Below are 21,838 nucleotides of genomic sequence, written 5' to 3'. Positions count from 1 at the left end.
CCTTGGGGGTGGCGGAGTGGACACTGCTGGGATGTTCTCCATCCTTAATTGTGTCCAATTCTGTCTCTACCGCTGGACTTTGTGCAATCTCAGGCTTACAGTACAAGCACTTAAAACAATGCTTTATTGTTGAAAGTATTGCACAGGTCCCCTTTTCCCCCATTGTCCTCTCCCAGTTTGCCCCTGCCCCCCAGCCTTGGCCTTCACCCCACCCCCATTGTCTGTGTCCATTGGTTATACTTATATGCATACAAATTCTTTGGTTGACCTCTTACCTCCCTCTCCCCCCGCCCACCCTCCCCTGCCTTCCCTCTGAGGTTTGACGGTCTGTTCGATGATTCTGTAAGTACGAGCACTTTTAAAATTTCCTTCAAACATCAGCCGGAATCAGACACTCAAAATGCAGTGTTTCTTACCTGACCCCACCACAGGGAAACCCAGGCTTGCACTGTCATTGGTGGTTTTCTGTGGAGGCCCTTTTTGCAAAATGTTCTAAGAGCCTATCACCTATTATTGCCAAACACTTTTTATTTCAAAGCGTTCCACGTTGAGAAACAATCTATTTTTTGCTTTGATAATGCCATCCAATTTTGTCCAGAGAAATGAATCCCGGAGTTGACTGGGATGAAAGCTATTTCAGCTGTCTGAAGGGCTGACCTTGGGCAATCACGTAGAACACTTTTTGCTATGGCTTCTGAGAAATCCATTAAAAGGAAAAGATAAACTTGTGCACAGCAATCTTTTGAATATCCATAAGATGAACACAGTCTCTATCGCTCCAAACCAGGCTTATGTTCTCTTTACTAATTTCAAGTTTTCAATATGTTTTTATTGTCATTCACATAGGTCTGTTAAATTTCACAATAATCATGTCTCTCTTTGAATGATTGTGGCTTTTTTGGGGTCATTCGTTAGCTGGGCTATCTGACAGACCAGTGGGCTTGATGAAACTGGGGAGACGCAGGCCACAGTGAGTAGCCACAATCTTATTCTCAAATATTGCCCCCCACCTCTACCATCTCTCAAATATTTTGGCCAAAGATTCAGACCCCTTTGGGGATGTGAGCAGTTTAACAGGTTATGGGAAAAAGTAATCAATTTTTCAAAGTGGAGATTGAGATATTCACTTTAAATACATTTTTTATTGTTGATAGTATTACGGATATCTCCCATTCCCTCCCTTCCCACTTATCCCTGTCCTTCTAGCTCCTACCCACCCTCCAGGTCTTCACTACTCAATTGCCCGTGTCTGTGGGCTATGCATAGAAGTATATACGTTCTTTGGTTTATCTCTTCTCCTGTCCCCAACCCCACATCGAGGTATGTCAATCTGTTCCATGCCTCCATGCTTCGGGTCTTATTTTATTGGTCAATTCATTTTGTTCATTAGATTCCACAAATAAGTAAGATCATGTGATATTTGTCTTTCTCAGATTGGCTTATTTCACTTAGTGTAGTATTTTCCAGGTCCATCCATGCTGTCCCAAAGGGTAAGAGATTCCCCCCTCTTTTTCACAGCTGCATAGTATTCCACAGTGTAAATGTCCCACAGCTTTTTTATCCACTCATCTACTGATGGGCACGTGTGCTGTTTCCAAATCTTAGCTATTGTAAATGACGCTGCTATGAACAGAGGGGTGCACAGATCCTTTCCGGTTGGTGTTTTGGGATTTTTAGGATATATTCCCAGAAGTGGGATCATTGGGGATAATTCACTTTAGAAAGCAAATTCCTTTAAAACTGGGAGTTCAGCTGGATCCTGGAGACCAGATTCCCTGAGCCGTGGGATTGCCACTGCTAAGAAATCAAGTTTTCCCTGCAAAGCATTTAGCTGATTCCAGTCCTCATCCCTTTCCTCTGGTCACGGTCACTGTTCCAGGGTCCTAAGTGCGATGAGGGTTTCATCTCCTATGGCCGCGCTCTGTCACAGGGAAGAGAAGGGCGGGGCCACACATGTGGTTGAACAGCAGTCAGTGAGCTTGATTCTGAGCATCCTGTTGAGGGGAATGGAGCATCATCTCCATACTTGATGGAATGGCACGTGTACTGGGTATGCCGGGAGAGTCCTCATTTCATAGATCGCTCCCTTTCCAGCTTAGCTCATTTACTAAGTATGTAGTTATTATTTTAATTTTTGTACCTTTGCATGTCTGTTCATTGATATAACATCACAACTCAGAATCAAATCATTTGAATATATTTCTCATCTAAGAAATATCCCTGAACCATAGAACATTCCCAGTCAAAAGGTAGAAAGTCAGGAATCAGACTAAGGATTTAAAACAATGAAGTTCAAATCAGTACTAGTGAAAACCTCTCTAATTCAAAACTTGATGCTTATGATTCTTAATCAAGAAGCCCATCAGTAATGAATGAGCACCGAGATGTACCTTGATCTAGTGTACTATTTGGGGCTCATTAAAAAAGGGTTAAAAATAACTTTTTTGGGTAACTTTTCAGGTCTTCATCATTAACTAGGGGTAGGTAAACCTGGCACCTACTCTGTACCCAGATCTTGAACGAGACATAAAATTCAAAGCTAGGTCTGTCTGACTATACAGCAGGTGTTCCTAACATCTAGGTTATACCGACGCTTTCCAAAAGAAAAACAGGGCCAGTAACACTCAGAATATACCCAGCCACAGACACATAATCATCACCATCATCATGACACTAGCCTATGCTCTGAAAGCCAGAAAGTATAAAGAGCATCAGGGAAGTGTAGACTAGCATCCCAGCTGTGTGGCCATCTGCCGCACCCAGCCTCCCTGTTGTGCCTGCTTTGGAAGCATCTCCCTTCGAGCGTGAGCAGTTTGGCTTAGCGCTTCCCAACTGTCAAACTACCTTACCATTTCCAGACTCACAGCCCAGGTTATTCCTTCTTCTTTCATTTTTTTCCTGAACGATTCCCCTCATTTGGACTCTATGGCCTCATTCCAGACATCAGTGCCCAGCAGCACCTGGGCAGTTATTTAGTTACTGTCTCCATGGCGGGAAGAAAATAGCCCTTGCAGACAAGGGCTGCCATGTCAATTTATGGTTAGTAATGGGGGCTCATCCTGACATCTGCTGGGATGGGCCTAACGCTAATTAGCAAAAAGCAAATTGTGTCCGTGTGCCGGCCATTTTGTTCCCAATGTAATGGCTTCCTTGTATAATTGACAGCTAATGTTCTCATTAGAAGCTTTTAGTACATCAGAGTGATATTTTCTTGGCTTGCAAAAACATTGCTGAACATTAGCTCATTGCACAAATTAGCCATATCCTTACTAATTTAAACTCAACAAATACTCACTGAGCATCTACTCTGTGGAAGATTCTGGGGCGTACATATTTAACAAAGTTCTCCAAAACAATCCTATTAAAGATTAAAAGTACGGTTTCTAGATTAATAGGACAGGCATTAAAATCCTTGCTGATGCCCGGCCAGTGTGGCTCAGTGGTTGAACGTCAACCCATGAACCTGGAGGTCACCATTCAATTCCCAGTCAAGGCACATGCCCGGTTTGTCAGCTTGATCCCTAGTAGGGGGCGTGCAGGATCAATGTTCTCTGATTGATGTTTCTATCTCTATATCCCTCTCCCTTCCTGTCTCTCTAAAAAAAAAACCAATAAAAAAAAATTCTTGCTCACCAATTACCAGTGATGTGTCCTGAGACAAATTATTTAATCTCTCTAAGCCTCAATTTCTTCATCTGTAAAATGGGGGAATAGCAAGATCTAGTCAGTCTGAGGATCTCATGCACATAAAGTGTCCAGCAAAGTGCCAGGCACACACTAAGTGCACAGATAACAATGGCCATTATTATTTGACAGTATTATCCTCACATTGTTTTTTGTTTTTTTTTTTGTTTTTAAGAGATTAGGAAATTGAAACTCAGGGAGGAGCAAGTGACGGTAGAGACCTGGCCTGGAGTCTTGGCTTTACCTCTTTTTTTTTTTTTTTCCAATTTTTTTTTATTAAGGTATTATATGTGTACATATCTTACCATTACCTCTCATTAGCTGGGTGTGCTTGGACACATCACTAAGCCCTCTGGGTTCAGTGGTCACTTACTCCCTGCTAGAACTGTGCTGGGCACATAGTAGACATAATAAATCTACTTGGTGAATGGATCAATGTGTGATAAAAATAGCAAAAACCTTGCTGGGTTCTCAGGAACCTTCCTAGCTCTGATGAGTCATGTTTTGATATCTCATTGGATGTGTTTCTGATTTATAAGAACACCCATCCTAGGCCATGAAAGGATCTATCTTTTTGGGTCTTTATTTCCTTTCTTATTTTCAATTTTCATCAAAGACATGTTCCTCATTAAGGTTTACATTTCAGTTTTCTTTTTTAACTTTCAAAACAAAGCCATTAATTTACGGAAACTATAAAAGTGAAGCCCAGACTAATTATCGGAGCTGGAAGCGTGTATAATACAACAAACACTGTTGCATCATTTGCATATAAATGAAGTGGAAATAAAAACAAGCAGGAGTGCCATTTACTCTGAAAGTAGATGTATACGTTTAAAAAAAAATCATGTTTTCTTTGTAATTATTGTCAAGGTTTGGATGTTCATCTCCATGGGTAATTCAAAAACTACTGAGGAGGATGGAGGGGCTAGATGGTGATGGAAAACAAAACAAAAAACAAAACAAAACAAAAAACTACACTGAGGAGGCAGAGTTGCCAGGCCCTGAGGAGTAGCAAATGTCTACTAATTAATAATTTTTGACTTGTTCTCCCCTCTTCCTGGGTAATTTTTCAGGAGGCCCTGGGGCAGTACATGAGGAAGTAGCATGCTTCCTTTCATTTGGCATTTCCTACATGTAAAGGGTAACCACGCAGTTCCTCGTCCAAACCTGTACCCACAGTCAACGAGGACTGCCCTGGGCAAACTGGGCTGTGCGGTCGCCTTACACATCGTGCTGATGGCTATCTCTCTATGCTTTCCTTAATCACAGAAGGTCACGGCTGCCCGGGAATCTGGAAGTCTTCTACCCTGTCTTTCGCAGAAGAGAAAACGTGAGGCCTAGCGGTGAGAAGTGACTTTCTCAAGGCTGCTCTGCTCAGGAGTTGCCTGGGTAAACCACCACCATCACCGTGGTAGAATGAGAATGCCATGGCGTCAGCAGACTCGGGGTTGAGTCTGGCTCCTCTGACTGACACAGCTGCGCAGCCTTGCTCTGTAGGTACATGTGGACATGCTTTGTTCCCTCTACTCAGTTTAGCGTTCCTGAAAGGTAGGAACTGTGAATTCTGTGTCTTCATATCTCTTTTAGGGCACAAGTCTGATACTTGGCATGTAATAGGGGCTCAATAAATATTGGCTGAGGAACTCTAAAATCAACCAAATGTTCTGGGGGTCTCATTTCTGCTCGGGAGAGCACGTAGTATACTCAGAAACAGGCAGGACACATCTAGTCCACCCCAGGGATGGCACTTGGGGCTGCAACGAGCCGAAGCCCCACTGGCTAACGTGGCCCAGGCTGCAGGGGAGCGCTCTCACGCTGCCTGTGCAGTGAGTGACCCGCCAATGGCCCTGCAGAGGAGAGGGATATGTACAGCTGCATTTTCTTGCTCTGCGCCCCTGGGAACTGTAGCATCAGCCAGCACAGTTGTGCTGCTCCAGGTAACTATTGCCACAGCACAGTCTTGACTGTTGTCCAGGAGTTGCTGGTTGAGAGCTGGATCTTCTCAAACAGCTTCCTTGTCCCTCCAGCTCAGATGATGCAGAGGATGAGCACCTTGTCAGCCTTTTCTCCAGGAGTCCCACCCGACCCTGAGAGCCCAGAGCCGTCAGCTATTTACATGTTTTTCCCATTCCTGCACTTTTCCCGGTTGTGTGCTGACACCCTCTTATTAGTCAATCACTCTCTCCTCTGGGTTGTTGCCACAGTTAGGCCTGCTGTGGGGATTTACAAAAACATGTCTCTCTCCCTGATTTTCCTCCCTGGGGCTGAGCAAAAGCACTGGGCTAAACGGAGCAATGGAAATACAGAGAGGACGCAAGTGAGCGAGTGGGCGCACACGTGAACACGCCCATCTCGGAAATGCCATGTGATGTGAGCCAGGGAGAAACTGCACACATCCCAGCTGCTGGCGGCGGGTTTCCAGGAGGCCAGGCCTTTGCAGAGAGCAGGTGCTCTGCTCCTGTTGCTTTAACTTTACTAGGAAACTTCTGTCGGGAGTCCTTACATCAGGGGGTCCTTTCCTGGCCTGAACTTTACAAGCCATGGCTCTCCAGCAGGCTGGATTTTTTATCGGTCAGGCTAATGGGGCAGCGTTTTTCTTTGGTCTTTTTCAAGTGAGGAAAGTGGGATCATCATAAGACTCAAGAGTTATGCTAAATTATGTTGGATGTCACCACAGTAGTCTATTCCAAATGCTTTCAGAAATAATGCTCTCAGATGTCCACCTTCTAGCATCCTGAAATATGAGGAGAAGCTCACGCTGTGTGGTCACAGGGGCCTGACAATGAATCTCAGCTCCATCCCCTGGGAAGTGACTAGGCATGAGTTAGTTAATTTCTTTGTACCTAAGTTTCTTTCTACTTATGCCAATTATTTACACACTAGAGGCCCAGTGCACAAAATTTGTGCACGGGTAGTGTCCCTAGGCCTGGCCAGCGATCAGGGCCAATCAGGGCCTTCCTTCCCCCGGCTGCTGGCTACTGGCCTGGGCCTTCCTTCCCCTGGCTGCTGGCTGCTGGCCGGGGCCTTCCTTTGTTCCACGCCACCCCCTGGTGGTCAGCGCACGTCATAGTGAGCAGTCGAACTCCCAGTCGGTCGAACTCCCGAGGGGACAATTTGCATATTAGCCTTTTATAATATAGAATATGTATTTTTCTCATACCAGTTGTTTCCTGAGATTCCACAATATGCTTTATTGAAAATACCTAGGGTAGAAGCTGATACATGATAGATACATACTTTTGTGGAATGAGTATGTGTCTATAAGGCTGTAATAACAAGTAGAGCTTTTCCTTCTTATCTTTCGTGAGTTCCTTTACCCTTTGGGGCAATGGCCGTAGAACCCAGTTTAACAACACTGGGAGGGGGGGTGTTCTTTTGGTTTCATCTACATTCAGATTGCACTTTGCTGATCATAAGATGGTATTATGTTCACAGCACCCAGTGCATTACTAACAGCAGAAAAGAATATTGATTACAGTAATGATAACAATTCAGGAAGGAGATCAGACTTGCAGACATTTGCACTACATGAGTGCATTTCTTTAAATTACTTTTTGAATCAAGTGAGTAATCCATGGACATAAATATTCAACAAAATGTGAGTCCCCTCCTGATCAGGGACAACACTGTGGTGGTGTTAAAACATGTGTGCAAATGCTTTGACACTCTTCCTATCCAGAGTGTCATACGCTCTAGGACCCTGATATGGTTTAGGTAGACCTTTTGTCTCCTCACCTTTAACCAGGACAAACTATGACTGCCTTGACCAGGAACTGAGTCTACGTGGCTTCTGAGACTAGCGCACCGGACACTGTGCAGCTCCTGCCTTGTGCCGCTGGAACACCGACTCTCAAAGCCTGATCGGTATGTAAGACACCGGCCTATCTTGAGGCCACCATGCCTGAGGAAGCCCCAGTCACACAGAAAGGACACGCCGAGGCTTTCCAGTAGACGATTCCGGCTGCGTCCAGCCTTTGAACCGTCTCCGCTCAGTTGGAGAAGCCTCCAGCCATGTCACTCTTCCTAGCTGAGGCCACGGACACGGCAGAGCGGAGGCAAGCCACCCCTAATGTGCCCTATTCAAATTCCTGGAACACATGGTGGTTGTTTCACACGACTAAGTTTTGGGGTGGTTTCTCATGTGGAACCAATAATGCAAACGGTCCAGATAAACTTCAGCTGTTTCCATTTAAGACAAATAGAAGCAGATGAGGCATCCTGTTATATTCTGTGCTTTCAAACAGGGAATCGATTCAAAAATGCTTTACTCACAGGTTTGCGGACGTCGGGCAAGGTAAGCCAGAGAGGAAACACTATGGGGAGGACAATCAGGAACGTGACCTGCTTGCGGGGGTTGGAAGGCCAGGCCAGGCTGAGAGGCTGGTCCTCCTCGTCGTCACCCGTTTCTGTGGTCTGCTGCGGAGAGAGAGAGAAACACCCCAAACTGAATGAGGATCGTGCCCACAGGCCGCAGGAGCCCGGGCACAGAGCAGGGTGGAGGCGCTGTGCGGCTTCAGGAGTTTTCCTGGCTCATGCCAGCAGCCTCCTCCATGCATTTCTTAGGTTTGTAAGAGAGCCCCACCTGCCACAGTCTGAATCCGAGGGACAGACAATACCATGCCCAGCCAGGAGGACTTCAGAGCTTTCTCTTCCCCGCCTGAACACTCTTTAGCGCCTCAGATGGAGCTGGCCATTCACCTGGAGTGGGCTACAGCTATGACCCAGGAGCTTTTCACAAGAAATCGTATCTGCAGAGCAAAAGACCGGCACCCACCTTCTCCTCCTCCTCCCTTCTCCTTGAGGACAAAGCCAAAGGATTCATCATAGAAATCCTTGGGAAGAACATTAAATGTTTTTTTTTTTTTTGTTGTTAATCCTCCTCACCCGAGGACATTTCTCATTGATTTTTAGAGAGAGTGGAAAGGAGGGGGAGAGATACCGAGAGCGAAACATTGATGTGAGAGAGACACATCAATTTGGTTGCCTCTCCATGTGCCTTGACCAGAGCCGGGGATCGAGTCTGCAACCTTAGGTACGTGCCCTTGACCAGAATAGAATCTGGGACCCTTCAGTCCTCGGGCCGACACTCTATCCACTGATCCAAACCAGCTAGGGCTATTAATTTTTTTTTAAAAAAATATTTATTTATTTATTGACAGCACTGATTTTGAGTGGGCAAATAAAAGTAACCACAGCAATAATTCAGTAACAATACTCAACTCTCTTCACTGGCCCATGGATTACTGTGAGGTTGTGAGTTTTAACCAGTTTGATCATCTCATTCAATTCTAAACCATTTTACTTCCAGCCAAAGGCTTATTATGCAAACATGTGTCCCATCCATCCTCGGACACAGGGTTGGGAAGTCAAGCAGGGCATGGAGCCTGGGACTGTCACCTGCACAGGGCCCCAGAGCTGGGAGAACGGCAGACGTTCGGACGTGGCGGCAGGCAGCCAGGGTTTGATCCATCACCTGCTGACGTCAGCAGCTCCTGAAGTCCCAGAGCCAGAACAGACAGACGGCGGATCTGGGGCCTGGCGGGATGACCATTAGCCTGTCAGATGGGCCCCCCGAGCCTCTGAAACAGCCCTGCAGACAGCATCCATCACTTCCATCCCTGCTTGTTTGAAAATGAAAGTGCGGCAGCAGGACCAAGCATCTGATCTAAAAATACCACCAGGAACTTTTCCAGGATGCTTCCTTTGGAGACCATATAAATAACCCGCACAGGCTTCACGCAGCGCCTGCCCGTGGCTCTTCCTTCTAGCGTCGCACACTATTTCCAGCAGCAGCACTGACTCCCCAGCACCCTTCTCCTGAAGAGCTGGCAAGTGGGGCAGGTGCAGGCCGGTGGGACAGGGCAGTGGTCGGCAAACTCATTAGTCAACAGAGCCAAATATCAACAGTACAACGATTGAAATTTCTTTTGAGAGCCAATTTTTTTAAACTTAAACTTCTTCTAACGCCACTTCTTCAAAATAGACTCGCCCATGCCGTGGTATTTTGTGGAAGAGCCACACTCAAGGGGCCAAAGAGCCGCATGTGGCTCGAGAGCCGCGGTTTGCCGGCCACAGGGATAGGGGATAAGGGCTCAACGAGAGGCCAGGCTGCGTGTGAGGCCCGACTCATTGCAGCGTTATGTTTACTTATAATTTAAATCTGAGTGCTGCCAAGAGGATCTGCATTGGTTTACCCAATCCCCCACACTCTCTCTCCAGGAATTAAAGTTAAAAATAATAACAATAATTAAAAAGGAATCTTAAGTCATACTAGACGGGGCTGGTATTAACAGGCTCTTTCTCGTTGGGCATATGTCCTTGGCAGTGGGTAAAATAGTTTATAAACAGCAAATAGGCTGGAATGAAGAGGATTAGGTAATAAGGAAGAATTAGGAAGTTGGCGCAGTTTAATTTGGTTGTCCAGATCCTCACTAAATATGGTCCTCAGGTTTTCCATCCCTTTGCTATGCGATATGTTGGGAGAAATGAAAGATCGAAAATGAATAATCTACGTTCCTACCTTAGGAAACCAGAATAAAAAAGAGCAAATTAAGCCCAAAGTAAGCAAAGGAAAAGATTTTAAAATATTTGAGCAGAAATCAATGAAATTGAAACCAGAAAAATCAATACACTCAACCAAACCAAAAGCTGGTTTCTTTGCTATGCAATGTGATGTGGTCCACTTACTGCTTTCTTTCCTCATCGTGAGGGCTCCCACCCATGAGGGAGGCATGGGCGTGCTGTCCCTGGTTCCCCTTCTGAGCCACCCCCATCTCCTCCCGGGAGATGCAGCAGACAGAGAGCACATCGTCCTCAGTTGAGATCCCAGCCTCTCAAGGTGTCAGCTGGCTACCTGAATAATCTCTGTTAATGAGGCCAGAGAAGATTAAGGAGACAGGTGCATTTTAACTGTTCCCTCCCACATATGATCTCTTTTCTGTTTAACCAAAATAACTGACTTGCCCTGCCCGCCCGATAGATGCCTCAAAATGGGGAGGACCATGGGAGAGGTGAGGCATTGCATCATTCCGAATAGGTCCCCGGTCTCACAGGAGATGGGTGGTTTTATTGTCAGGGGATCTCAGCGCTTCCCTGAAGACTCACCAAGCTGATCGGATGAGTTCACCAGACTCCTCCCCCTTCCAGGGTGGACACTCCGTCTGGTCTACCACTGCCGTCTGCAATCTAGCAACTTCTTCCACACTCTAAGCTAACCTTTTTGTGACAAAACAACATAAGCAACTCTTTATGACTCAGATCATTTTAGTGACACCAACAGATGGTGACATTTCATCAATAGCCCTTCTGCTCATAACCTACGGATTAGCTCCTTTCCCCATCTGCCAAAGCCACCAGGCAGGCAGTGCCACCAGCAAATGGCAGAAAATAATTGTCTGTTTAGAGGCATAAGCTCTAAACATACTACTGTCCAATGCAAACAATTAGCTATGTTGTACAGCTTCCAAAAGTTGCACTTGGGGTGGTTGTTGCTAGGGCAGAAATGGACCAGGAGAGACTGTGTCTTAGGCTGTACAAACAGTGTTCTTCGTGGGGACTTCATAGCCTCATGCAGGACCAGTCCTGCTACAGAGAAGTCCAAGAGCCCAAAACCCTGGGTGGATTCGAGAGGTGTCTAGGGAGCGAGGCTGTCAACACAGTTCAGGGGAAATGCTCCTTGTCTTTTTTCCAAGTGCAGTCTCACTCTGGCTCAATGGGCGACAGCTTGCAAAATGGTTAGAAAGTGAAAAAAAAAAAAAATACCGTTCCAAGTCTGGGGCCCATTTGCCTTTGCCCAAACTGGGGCTGCTGGCATTTCATTAGTCTTAGTCCTGGGGAGAGCCTGCTGAGGTTCAGGCACTGGTTTCCCAACTTTTCCTGGAGTTGGGGCATGCTGGCTTTGACCTTGCAACAACCTACTCTTTAAAAAAAACTATCTATTTTTATTGATTTCAGAGAGAAAGGGAGAGGGAGAGATAGAAACATCCATGATGAAAGAGAATCATTAATCAGCTACCTCTTGCATGCCCCACACTGGGGATCGAGCCTGAAACCCAGGCATGTTCCCTGACTGGGAATGGAACCGTGACCTCCTGGGTCGATGCTCAACCACTGAGCCACACCGGCCGGGTGAAACAACCTAGCCTTACCTCCTGAATTTCTGTGGTGACCACAGAAAACAAAACAATGCAAAGTGACCCAGAAAAAATTCGAACGACTTTTCATAGGAAGGTTTCAAATAGCTTGGTACTTACTGGGGTCTCTGTGGAAACCCTAGAATTGTGCCAAACCAGGGCCAGCAATTACTACGTTAGGGCTCTGCAACCTCTGACAGGGAAAATCCAAGGCTAAAACACACAGCTCTAAGTTCCCACATGGTGGCCTGCTGGCCGCCAGACCCTGAAGGAATCCGAGCAGCATGGCAGCAGGAGATGGCAGAATCCAAATCCTGGCCGCCAGTCTCTGCTTCAGCTGTGGTTCCAGCTGTAGCCACCACCACGGCAGGTAGTCACGGACCGCCTTTAGGTGCAGAGCAGTGTGCTGTGTCCTGGGACTCTTGGTTTCGAGGAGACTTGAATTTGAAAGGGGAGACAGAACAAACAGCTCCAAAAAACATACTTACCCAGTTCCAGGGCGCTGGCAGAAGGGGGAGGGGCTCGTTCTCCAATACCCATTCTGCCTGTAATGGACTGAATTGTGTCTCCCCCCAGTCCCTATGTTGCAGCCCTACTCCCCAGCACCTCAGGATGGACTGTCTTTGGAGGTAGGGCCCCTTTAAAGAGATGATGTTAAAATAAAGCCATTAGGGTGTGTCCTAAGGCAATAGGAATGGTGCCTAATAAGCAGAGGAGATTAGGACACACAGAGACACTTCAAGGATTTGCATGCAGAGAGGAAAGGCCCCGTGAGGACACAGCATGACGGCCACCTGTAAGTCAAGGAGCGAGGCCTCAGAGGAAAACAACCCTGACAGCACCTTGATTTTGGACTTCCAGCCTCCAGAACTATGAGGAAATACATTTCTGTCATTTAAGCCACCCAGGCTGAGTTATTTTCTTATAGCAGCCCTAGCAAATTAATATTCTGCCCATGGACGTTAGTGACAGGAAGCCCACTTTACTTAGGCCTGGAATAAAGACTCCACTTCAGCCTCTTTTGCAACGAGGTGTGGCCATGTGATTAGGCTCAGGTCGACTGGGACGTAATCACAGGTCTCTTGGCAGCTTCCGGGATGCATTCTAAAGGGCGGAGGTGTGTCTGTCATTGCTCCTGCCCAGTTCCTGCGGGTGGAGTGGGGGCATTTCAGTCAGAGGGTGGACAGCCATCCTGGACCAGGAAGTGGAGAAACAATATTCAAGGATCTGGGCCCCTGATGCCCAGCCAGAGCCATTCTGCCCTGGGCTGCTGACACGGCCTCCGCGGACATTCTGTTTAATCAGCCACAGTCATTTTGGGTTTTGGTTGCTCACAATGGAACCTCACCAGGGCTGATCCAGGCTCCTGTGTATGAGGAATCGAGGGAGAAACAGCCTTCGTATCTCAGCACTAGAAAAAGTCATGCTTCTTTGGAGAAACTTGGAAATGAATCTTGGAAATACTGTGAGTCAGGTCAATGACACTATTTTTCTCCTTTGCTTTGCAGTGGGGACTTCACAGCCAAATCTGTAACCCACATCCGGCAGTCACAGCAGTGGTATCCATGCTCACCTCACTCCCATCTTATGCTTGCCCTTTCTTGTACGTCCTCTGCTGAATTCTCTCAAAACGGTTCCTTTTATCCTTTTTCATCAGATGTCTCTTGGCAAGCAGCCTCTAATCTTTGTGAAACAAAGGCGGGGGGGGGGCGGGGGGGGCAGACCTACAACTAAAACGCCTCAGTAATGGAATTTTGGGGATAACTTTAGCAGGAGGCGACGTCATTCTAAGCGACAACTTGCCGGTAAGTGGACAACCACCGCTAGGATTCCCTTATTGATACTGGAGGTTGGTATCTGGAGGTCTGGCCACAGAACATCTACAGATAGGAGAGAGCAGTTCCAGGAGCCAGTCAGCATCTACTGGGAGGCCTCTGAAGCAATCAACTTATTTTAATTTTTTATTTACCTATAAATGGGAGGAGGAGCCCCCGCCTGTCTGTATCCTGCTACCATGAGCCTGTCCAGCTTTTCTGTAGGTGCACCTTCCACTGTTCCTACTGGTGCCTGGCATGGATGGTGTGACCCAGAGTAAATATATAATCTCCAGGGGAGGGGCCTGAGCTGGACTCACCAGTCCAGAGGTTACCTCTACAGCCAGAAAAACATGTCTTAGAAGCAACCCAATTACTTATTCTTGTCTGTGAAGGGCATTGTGCAAGATTTCCATGGGAAGGTGAGCTCGCTTTAATGCAATCTTTTCCATCAGAGAATGAAAATGAAAACCCAGAGGCCTCTGAAAATAGGCCATCTTCAAGTTCAGCTTTCTTCATTGGTAATAACAGCTCCTCTCCAGTCAACAAGGAGCAACCTCAGAGGAGAGCCTGGCCCTGCCTAGATCTTAGCTCAGATGGGGTTGCCCTCAGGCTGGAAGGGACGTTCTCACTTCTCTATCCCTCCACAGAAGGACCACACGCCTCAGCACTTAGGAGAGCCTCGCCTCTTCTCACGGGGGAGCCCCTTCAGTTTGGCATGATGCTGAATAAAGTAAAATGCCAGCACTTAAACAGCCCTGTAAAAATATAATTCACTTACGCTAACGCACGGGGCTATGGTCAAGCTGGGTGAAAGTGAAGGTGAAGGTTTTAAGTGATTTTTATTTCCACTTAAAGAGAATGGTCCTTAACATGTTTGTTGTTGCTATTTCTGTAATTTATATCTGCAGAAAAAAAAATCATTGTATATCTCCATGTTGTTCAAGAAAGATGCCCACACGAATGCCCAAATGCAGCAAAGCTCCCAGAGTCCTGTGCATGCTGGGAATCACCCCCAGGGCCCCAGGGGCTAAGAGTGGAATAGAGAGCCATAAACACATCCGCTGAGCAACACAAGTGAGGTTGGTTAGGTGCACCAAGAATATTAATAATGTCAACACTCCACAAAGTTTTTTAAAAGGCACCAATAAAACACGTGAAATGTCTAGACTATGTGTGAGGCATTCATCTGTATAGACTGGGGGTAGTAACTCAGGCAGTTGAAGGATGCACAGCGCCTGGTAGACACCAGGGGATCAATAAATGTTAGTTATCGTCCCGCCTGCCATTAGTCTCATCTCTCTGACTAACTGGCTGTGTGACCTTAGGCAAATCGGTGGAAATGCTGGACTAGCCGAAGAACATGTACCCCGTGTGGTGTGTAGGCATCTGGTCTTGGTGTATCTCACTGCCTTTTAGGCTCCAGGAGTCGTTAAAAACCAGGCCATGGTGAGGCAGAGCTTCTTTGTCCCTGGACTGCTTTAATGTGGGACGACCCCGGTGTCCAAGAACTTGTCATTCAATTCACTGTATGGACACCGGTAGATCAGGAAAGACAAACTGCCACCACAGACTTCTGCAGAACCTTTAGAATAGGAATTTCAGAGTTGAAGAGCCCTGATTCATTGAGGCCACCCCCTCATTTGACAGATGAGGACCCTGAGATGAAGTGACAAGCCACAGGAAGTTCACAGCGCGAGGCGGGGCCTGAGCGACCTCCCTTCACTCTCAGCCCAAGGCTCTTTCCCCGCTCTACCCTGCCTCCATTCCTCAACCCTAAAATACAGGTATAGACGTGCTTCATGACCAATCACACCAGGCCTCCCAGCTTTATTTGGTAATAAATTTGACCAATTAAACAGAAAATGCTAGCTAGAGCAAATACGAAGCAGTTAATTGACATAATTTTCTTGAGCCTAGGCTAATTCTGGTGGTTTGAGTGGTGCACATTTCATAAAAACGCGGATGGAAACATCTGGTTCTTAGTGGGCCCTTCTGCCAAGTGAGGGCACAGTGAAAATACTGCCGTTTTGAACCAGGAAGCCGGCCGTCACCTGACACGTGCTCGCGGATCTCTCTTGGGAGAAATAAACCTCTGTTGTTTATAAGCTCTGCGGTCTATGGCATTTTTGTTATAACACCCCGGGCAGCTTTGAAGGGGAAACAGAAAGCAGATTTCGGGGTGTGTGGATAGGAGGGGGCATTGTGATGTTCTCTTTCCTCCTCTTTCTCCTTGGGTGATATCTCTATGGTACAAATTAAAAAAAAAAATGAAGTGTGAGTGCTAAGATATCAACGAATGTCTTCAAATATAGAAAAAGAAGAAAGTCTTGTTCTGTAGCATCGCTGTCCAAGAAAAAAAATGCAGGAATTTAGCCCTGGCTTGATGAAGAAAGAGGTGACAGCTGAGTATACCAATGGCCAAAATGAGGAGATGTTATGTGTATTGCATTGCTTGATGTCTCTCCGGACTCCCATAACTGCGGGTAATCCTGCACCAGCTACCTCTCAGATGAACCTCAAGGGGACACTGGAGGAGATGGATCACACCCTTTTCAACAATAAACTTTCCAGAGGCTAACGTTAGCGAGGACTGGAATAGAAGGTGCGTAATTTCCAGACGCCGGCATTCAGTGTTCAAAGGCCAACAGAACCTCAGCCGAAGAAGATGCACCACAAAACAGCATCGTCTTTAAACAAGGACTCTCCGCTTCTCCTCCTACCTCTGTTCTCTTTCGTTATGGAAGCATTAAGAATACTGTTTTTGACAGAGGTGGCGTGTTTTACTTTTCCAATTAGGTTTCCTGGGGAACTGGTGAAACGGTCTATATGCTGGTCTAGCGCGTGTGTGGGAGGTTCCCAGGGAGAGAAGAAACCCTGACAGAGCCTTACCTAATGAGGGGATTGCTGGGGAAGGGATTTACAGACACACACCCACTTCTGCTCCAGATTGTTCTTTTACAACATTATCGCTCTGACAAAATTATCTGAGATAATCCGTAAAGAGCACTTAGAACACCGTTCGGCACACAGTTAACACTCAATAAAGGTTGGTTATTGTTATTAGGTTTAATAAATATTCAGAGAAATAATTTCCCATGAGAAAGTGGTTTGACTAAGTGAATTATGATACTTCCAGCAATACCATCCTATAATTCAATTATTTGATGTGAACGTGGAAACTGTAATAATTTTGTTCCTTCATCTAACCAGTCATACAACATTTACTGAGCATCCACTGACTGTAGTGATGTCAACAATCTAATTTATTTTCCTCCTAGGTCAGATGAATAAATAACATGAAAGGGAAAATTTCGCAGCCCTACCGAGAAAATGCTATTTTATTTCGGGAGGTAGGCTGTAAGTAGACTTTCTATCAGAAACAAAGCTCCCAAACAGATGGTGAGACTCAAAATATTGTGACACCTTGATTCTGTATTTGTGCAGAGTGAAAAGCAACGGCAGAGCGGGAACTCTCAAAGGTAAAATCACCAGAAATGCACAGTCACACTTTGATAGAGTGAGAGGCTCTGAAATGGACAACTATTTGGCAAGTGGAAAGTGCCTCCCAAGACACGTTCCAGAGTGCTTTCCACTTTGTAACCTTAAGCGACACCAGTGCTTTCATACAAAGGAAATCAGCTAAAAAGACAAAAATCCATATGGTCAGTGTATTCATCTGCTTGGGCTACCATAACAAAATACCGTATTTATCTCTTTTAAAGATCTCATTTTTGAATAAACTTTTTGACTTTGAAATAAATCATTGGATTTTTCTTGCTGGAATTTATTTTTAAATGCCTTTCAACCCACTCATTCTTTATTGAGTCTTAAGAAAAATCTCTTCGTTTGTTTTCTTAGTTTCTCAACGTCTTTGCATTTGTATTTTTTACTAATATCCCTCATTCTCTGCACTCTATTCTTATCTCCTATGTTTCTGTCACTTACGTTTTTCTAAGAGATAAGTACAAAATGCATCTCTTTTTGGAAGGGAGCACCATCCGAGACATTTGTCTTGCCTTCCGTGTGGACAAGCTAAACCAACAGGGCTAACATTTAAGCAGCAAACAGAATTAAAAAAAAAAAAGTGATACATTTCTGCTCGCCTCGTCGTAAGAAATAATTCACTCCTCTTCTGTTACTGTCCTATGGTTCGTTTTACATACAGATGGAAAAAAAATCTAACATCAAGAATTTAGCATATTAAACACAAAATGATAAGGTTTCACTAAGTATTGGAAACCTGAAAAAACTTAATTTGCTTCTACGTGACTTTGAATGGAAATCAAGGTCTTGAAATATTCTGCTGTGAGTGATGAAGCTGTCTGGACTTCAGTTTTCCCAGAAGCCCCAAAACCATTTATTATAATGTAAACTGGCATTTGGAGAGTCTGGTGAAATGCAATTGCTTTCCTTCACTTTGCATTTTTCCCAAATAATTCTGAGGTGCAACCTACTGACAAGATAGATTTCTTTCTGTATTGCTGTTGTAAATTGGTTTTCTCATAGTTTTCATGGGCTTCGTAAATCCTGCTGATACAAATCATAAATGATCAGCCAACATAAAAGCAACGGGAGGACCATAAAAAATAATTCAAAAATCATTCTCATCATTTTATTATCCATTGGATTAGAATTACTCACAGGAACAGTAGTATTAATGTCAGTATTTTTCTCAGGGTGGTAATGGAGGTTTTTTCCCCCCCTTTTTATTAATAGTCAGTCAGCCCTTAATGTATCTTAGATGAATGATTAATAGACGTTTTTCAAACGTTCAGAAAGCACAATGACAAATGGTATAATTAACAGTAAGATTCTTAGTGAAGATATAATTCTTTGTCAATATTCAAATTTAGGCAGAAACTCGCGTCGGACCATAGCTATTTATTTTTAAATATGTTCACAAGGCCTTTGAGTGTTATCTCCCCCCAAAATGGAATGCGTGTGCTATGGTTTGGCAGGAATCTCTGTTTTTGTTTATTTTATAGTTAGTGTTGGGTTTTCTCTGATACTAATGAGTTTCTTTTCAAAGGCAATAATAGATCTAACATGGCCTCGACCTTGGGAAATTAAGAGGGATAGAGAGTCTTTGGATATTCTTTTCTTTCACTGTTAGGCCTGGCCTCTCCCCCAACACTGCCCCTGGGCCCTGGTAGTGTCAGATACACAGACACAGCCCCACTTCCCACCAGAGCCTCCATCCCTTAGGGGCCAGAATCTCTTATGTTTCAAGAGATTGGGATATGTGGTCCTTGGCTGTTTTTAAACTTTCAAAATGGTGGACCTGGTTATTACACATTGATCAGTTAGAACAGATACTTGCTCTTTGAATAATAGGAGGGTTTGAGGTTCACAGTCTCTCTGTTAAACCTCACCTCTGGTAGTATCGCAAACATTTCCTAACAAAGAGTGCTATTTTAGAAAGAAAGAATCATATGGATTGTAGGTACCACCTGCTTAGACAATCAGAAATCCCCATCAGAGCTGACGGTTTTGACCAATGCTGATTATGAAGTCTGTAACTTTAAACAACAATCCAGTCCTTGCTAAGGATGCTTTTTTACTACCCCCAGTGATCCAAATTGAACAGAAGAGAGGTATCTTTACTCATTTTTTAGAGAAATCTAAAATCACAATCTCTCCCATCGTCTTTCCCTGCTCATCCTTTACTCAGTCACTAGCGTTCCATCCACCATTTGACCAGCGCTCTGAGCCTTCATGGCAAACACTCCATGGAGGTCGCATGAAGACCAATGCTGGACTGAGGAGAAATAAGCCAGGGATGCGTTCCCGACAGGACACAGGAAGCGCTGAACATGGTAAGGTACTATTTAAGTTGTAAAGTAAGGAAATAAGAAACAGCCTGCATTTTACACATATCTCTGTATCTATCTATTCACCTATCTATCATCTATCATCTATCTATCTATCTATCTATCTATCTATCTATCTATCTATCTATGTTTGTATACATGCACATATCTACTTTTCTCTTTTTCCTAGGAATATGCTTTTCTTGTATAAATCCGTTTGCCCACTGGTGCATTTGAGCAACTCTAAGCAAAGTCAGGACAACTCTGATCTCCCTGAGGACAGGGAGACATTTTAGAGACTAGATGAAATAAAAGCTGCAACATATAAAAAGCCACCTCACAACACAGGAAAATGTAGGACACAATAAAAAAACAAGTTAGATTTTCAGATTTCAGAATCTACGAAATTTGCAAGGCATTTCCCCTTCTACCCTCTCCCTGTGAGTGTGTGCTCAAAGGGCTGGAGGGGGCGGCATCGAGGACCGTGATGCTGCATGGAGGACCGTGACTCGGCATGAAGGACAGTGACACGGCACCGGGGCCGAGACCCAGCAGGGCAGGCAGCCTCATGCAGCAAGCCAGCCACGGGCCATCACCTGGCTCCTGGCTAGACGGGCAGAATTGAAACGTAAGAAAATGCTGGGTTCTTGGGTGGGAGAGAGTATTTCTTTGAACTGCCTTTCAAACCTGGATAAACTCTCAACACTGAAAATTTGAAGGTTGGTCAGTTCTCAGTAGCAGCTCAAATCAGCTCCCTCTACGTTAGAATCAATAATACTGAGCCAGCAGTCAATGGGAATAGATAATGAGCAATAGCCATTTAAGAAATCGCATTATTTTCTTGATTCCACAGAAGATACAGATGAAGCAAAAACCTCCTGCAAAGGGGCTTCCCTGGGAGAGGATATTTTAAAATGCTCTTCGCTGCCGGCAGAAAGTCTGTACGGAAGAAAGCTCTCAGGGATGGGATGAGGTGTCGATGTAAAATTAGTTCACTTGTAAATAGGGTTTTTAAAACAGCACGTTAATTACATGGAACTAGACTCTCAGGAGAATCCCAGCGATGAGCACATCACACCCATTAATAAAGTCGAGGTACACCTCATTATTCATGCATTTTGATAAAAACACAGCTGGGAAAGAAAGAAAACTACACAACAGGAATGCCCTGAGTCATTTCTGGGAAACTGTGGCCTGAGCACTCCAACATCACAGGCTTTTTCTAACCCTGGAGTCGTAGCCCTAATTTACCCTGTCACCCACTCTTCCAGCTCAGGAACCTCAGCATCATCTACAACCTCCTTTTCTTGTTCATGCTCTATGACCGATTTATTATCAAATCTTCTCAGTCCGGCCTCAGAAACAGACCTAAATCTAGCCACTGCCATCCATGCCATAGCCATTGTCACATGGGCCTCCGTAGCCATTTAAAAAACGTTTTCCTAAGTGCTTCTAATAATAGCCAATGCCTATCCAACGCTTACTGTGTGCCAAGAACTGTTAAGAGCATTTCATTCTCACAACGATGATATGAAGTAGGTGCTGTTTTTCATTCCTGTTTCACAGAAAGGAGACGTGGAGAACAGAGAGGTTCAGTAACGTCTCCAGAGTCACACAGCTGGTAAGTAGCAGATCTGGACTTTGAATTCATGTCGTCTGCCCCCAGAGTCTCTGCTCTTAAACCACTAAAGCCTATTGCTCTTTTAATTTAGCCCACTGTTGTTTCTGTTGTCACATTTTTGGGGAATAGGTAATACAGGTAAGTGGTTCAAAACTCAAAAGCTACAGAGGCTGCATACTGAACAGACTCCCTCCCACACCAGTCCCTCATCACCAGGCCCCTGTTGTGGAGGTGGTCAGCATGCCCAGTTTCGTTAGCAGCATCCCAAGCAAGTGCTTATGTCATCTCCCTCTCACACAAATAGAGTATGCTGGATGCAATCTGGCATGTTGCCTTTTTCACTTAACAGCCTATATTGAAGATAATTCCATCAGTACATGAAGAGCATCTTCAGCCTTTTTTTCCTTTTAAAGACTGCAGATGGTCTAAACTAGGGGTGGGCAAACTTTTTCTGTAAAGGTCCAGATAGTAAATATTTTAGGCCTTGTAATCCATATGGTCTCTGTCATATATGCTGCTGCTTTTTTTTTTCTTTTAAAGAAAAACATTTAAAGATGTAAAAACATTCTTATCTCATGGCTTGTATAGGCCACATTTGGCCACGGACCATAGTTTGCTGATCCTTAAACCCACAGGCTTTTACCTGGCTGCCCTGTATCTAGCCTTCTCCCACGCTGGCCTCCTAACCATTCTGAAAGAGCTAGCTTCCCACCCTACAAACCTCATGCTTCCACTGCCCACCTCTCCCAACAGGGGGAGTTCAGACTGCCTGGT

At 45.1% G+C, this 21,838-nt stretch overlaps 1 protein-coding gene across 1 annotated transcript in view; it reads right to left on the bottom strand.

Moving 5' to 3' along the window:
- The window catches only part of SLC24A2 (solute carrier family 24 member 2), a 230,521-nt gene that overhangs the window by 13,725 nt on the left and 194,958 nt on the right, over window positions 1-21,838 (bottom strand). Inside the window, exon 8 of the mRNA XM_028150743.2 lies at window positions 7,957-8,100. Within this exon, the coding sequence (XP_028006544.2) occupies window positions 7,957-8,100 (144 nt within the window). The remainder of the gene's footprint in view (window positions 1-7,956; window positions 8,101-21,838) is intronic.

The sequence above is a fragment of the Eptesicus fuscus genome, chromosome 15, assembly GCF_027574615.1.
Source record: "Eptesicus fuscus isolate TK198812 chromosome 15, DD_ASM_mEF_20220401, whole genome shotgun sequence".
NCBI classification, from domain to species: domain Eukaryota; kingdom Metazoa; phylum Chordata; class Mammalia; order Chiroptera; family Vespertilionidae; genus Eptesicus; species Eptesicus fuscus.
This window is presented reverse-complemented; position numbering and strand designations above follow the sequence as displayed.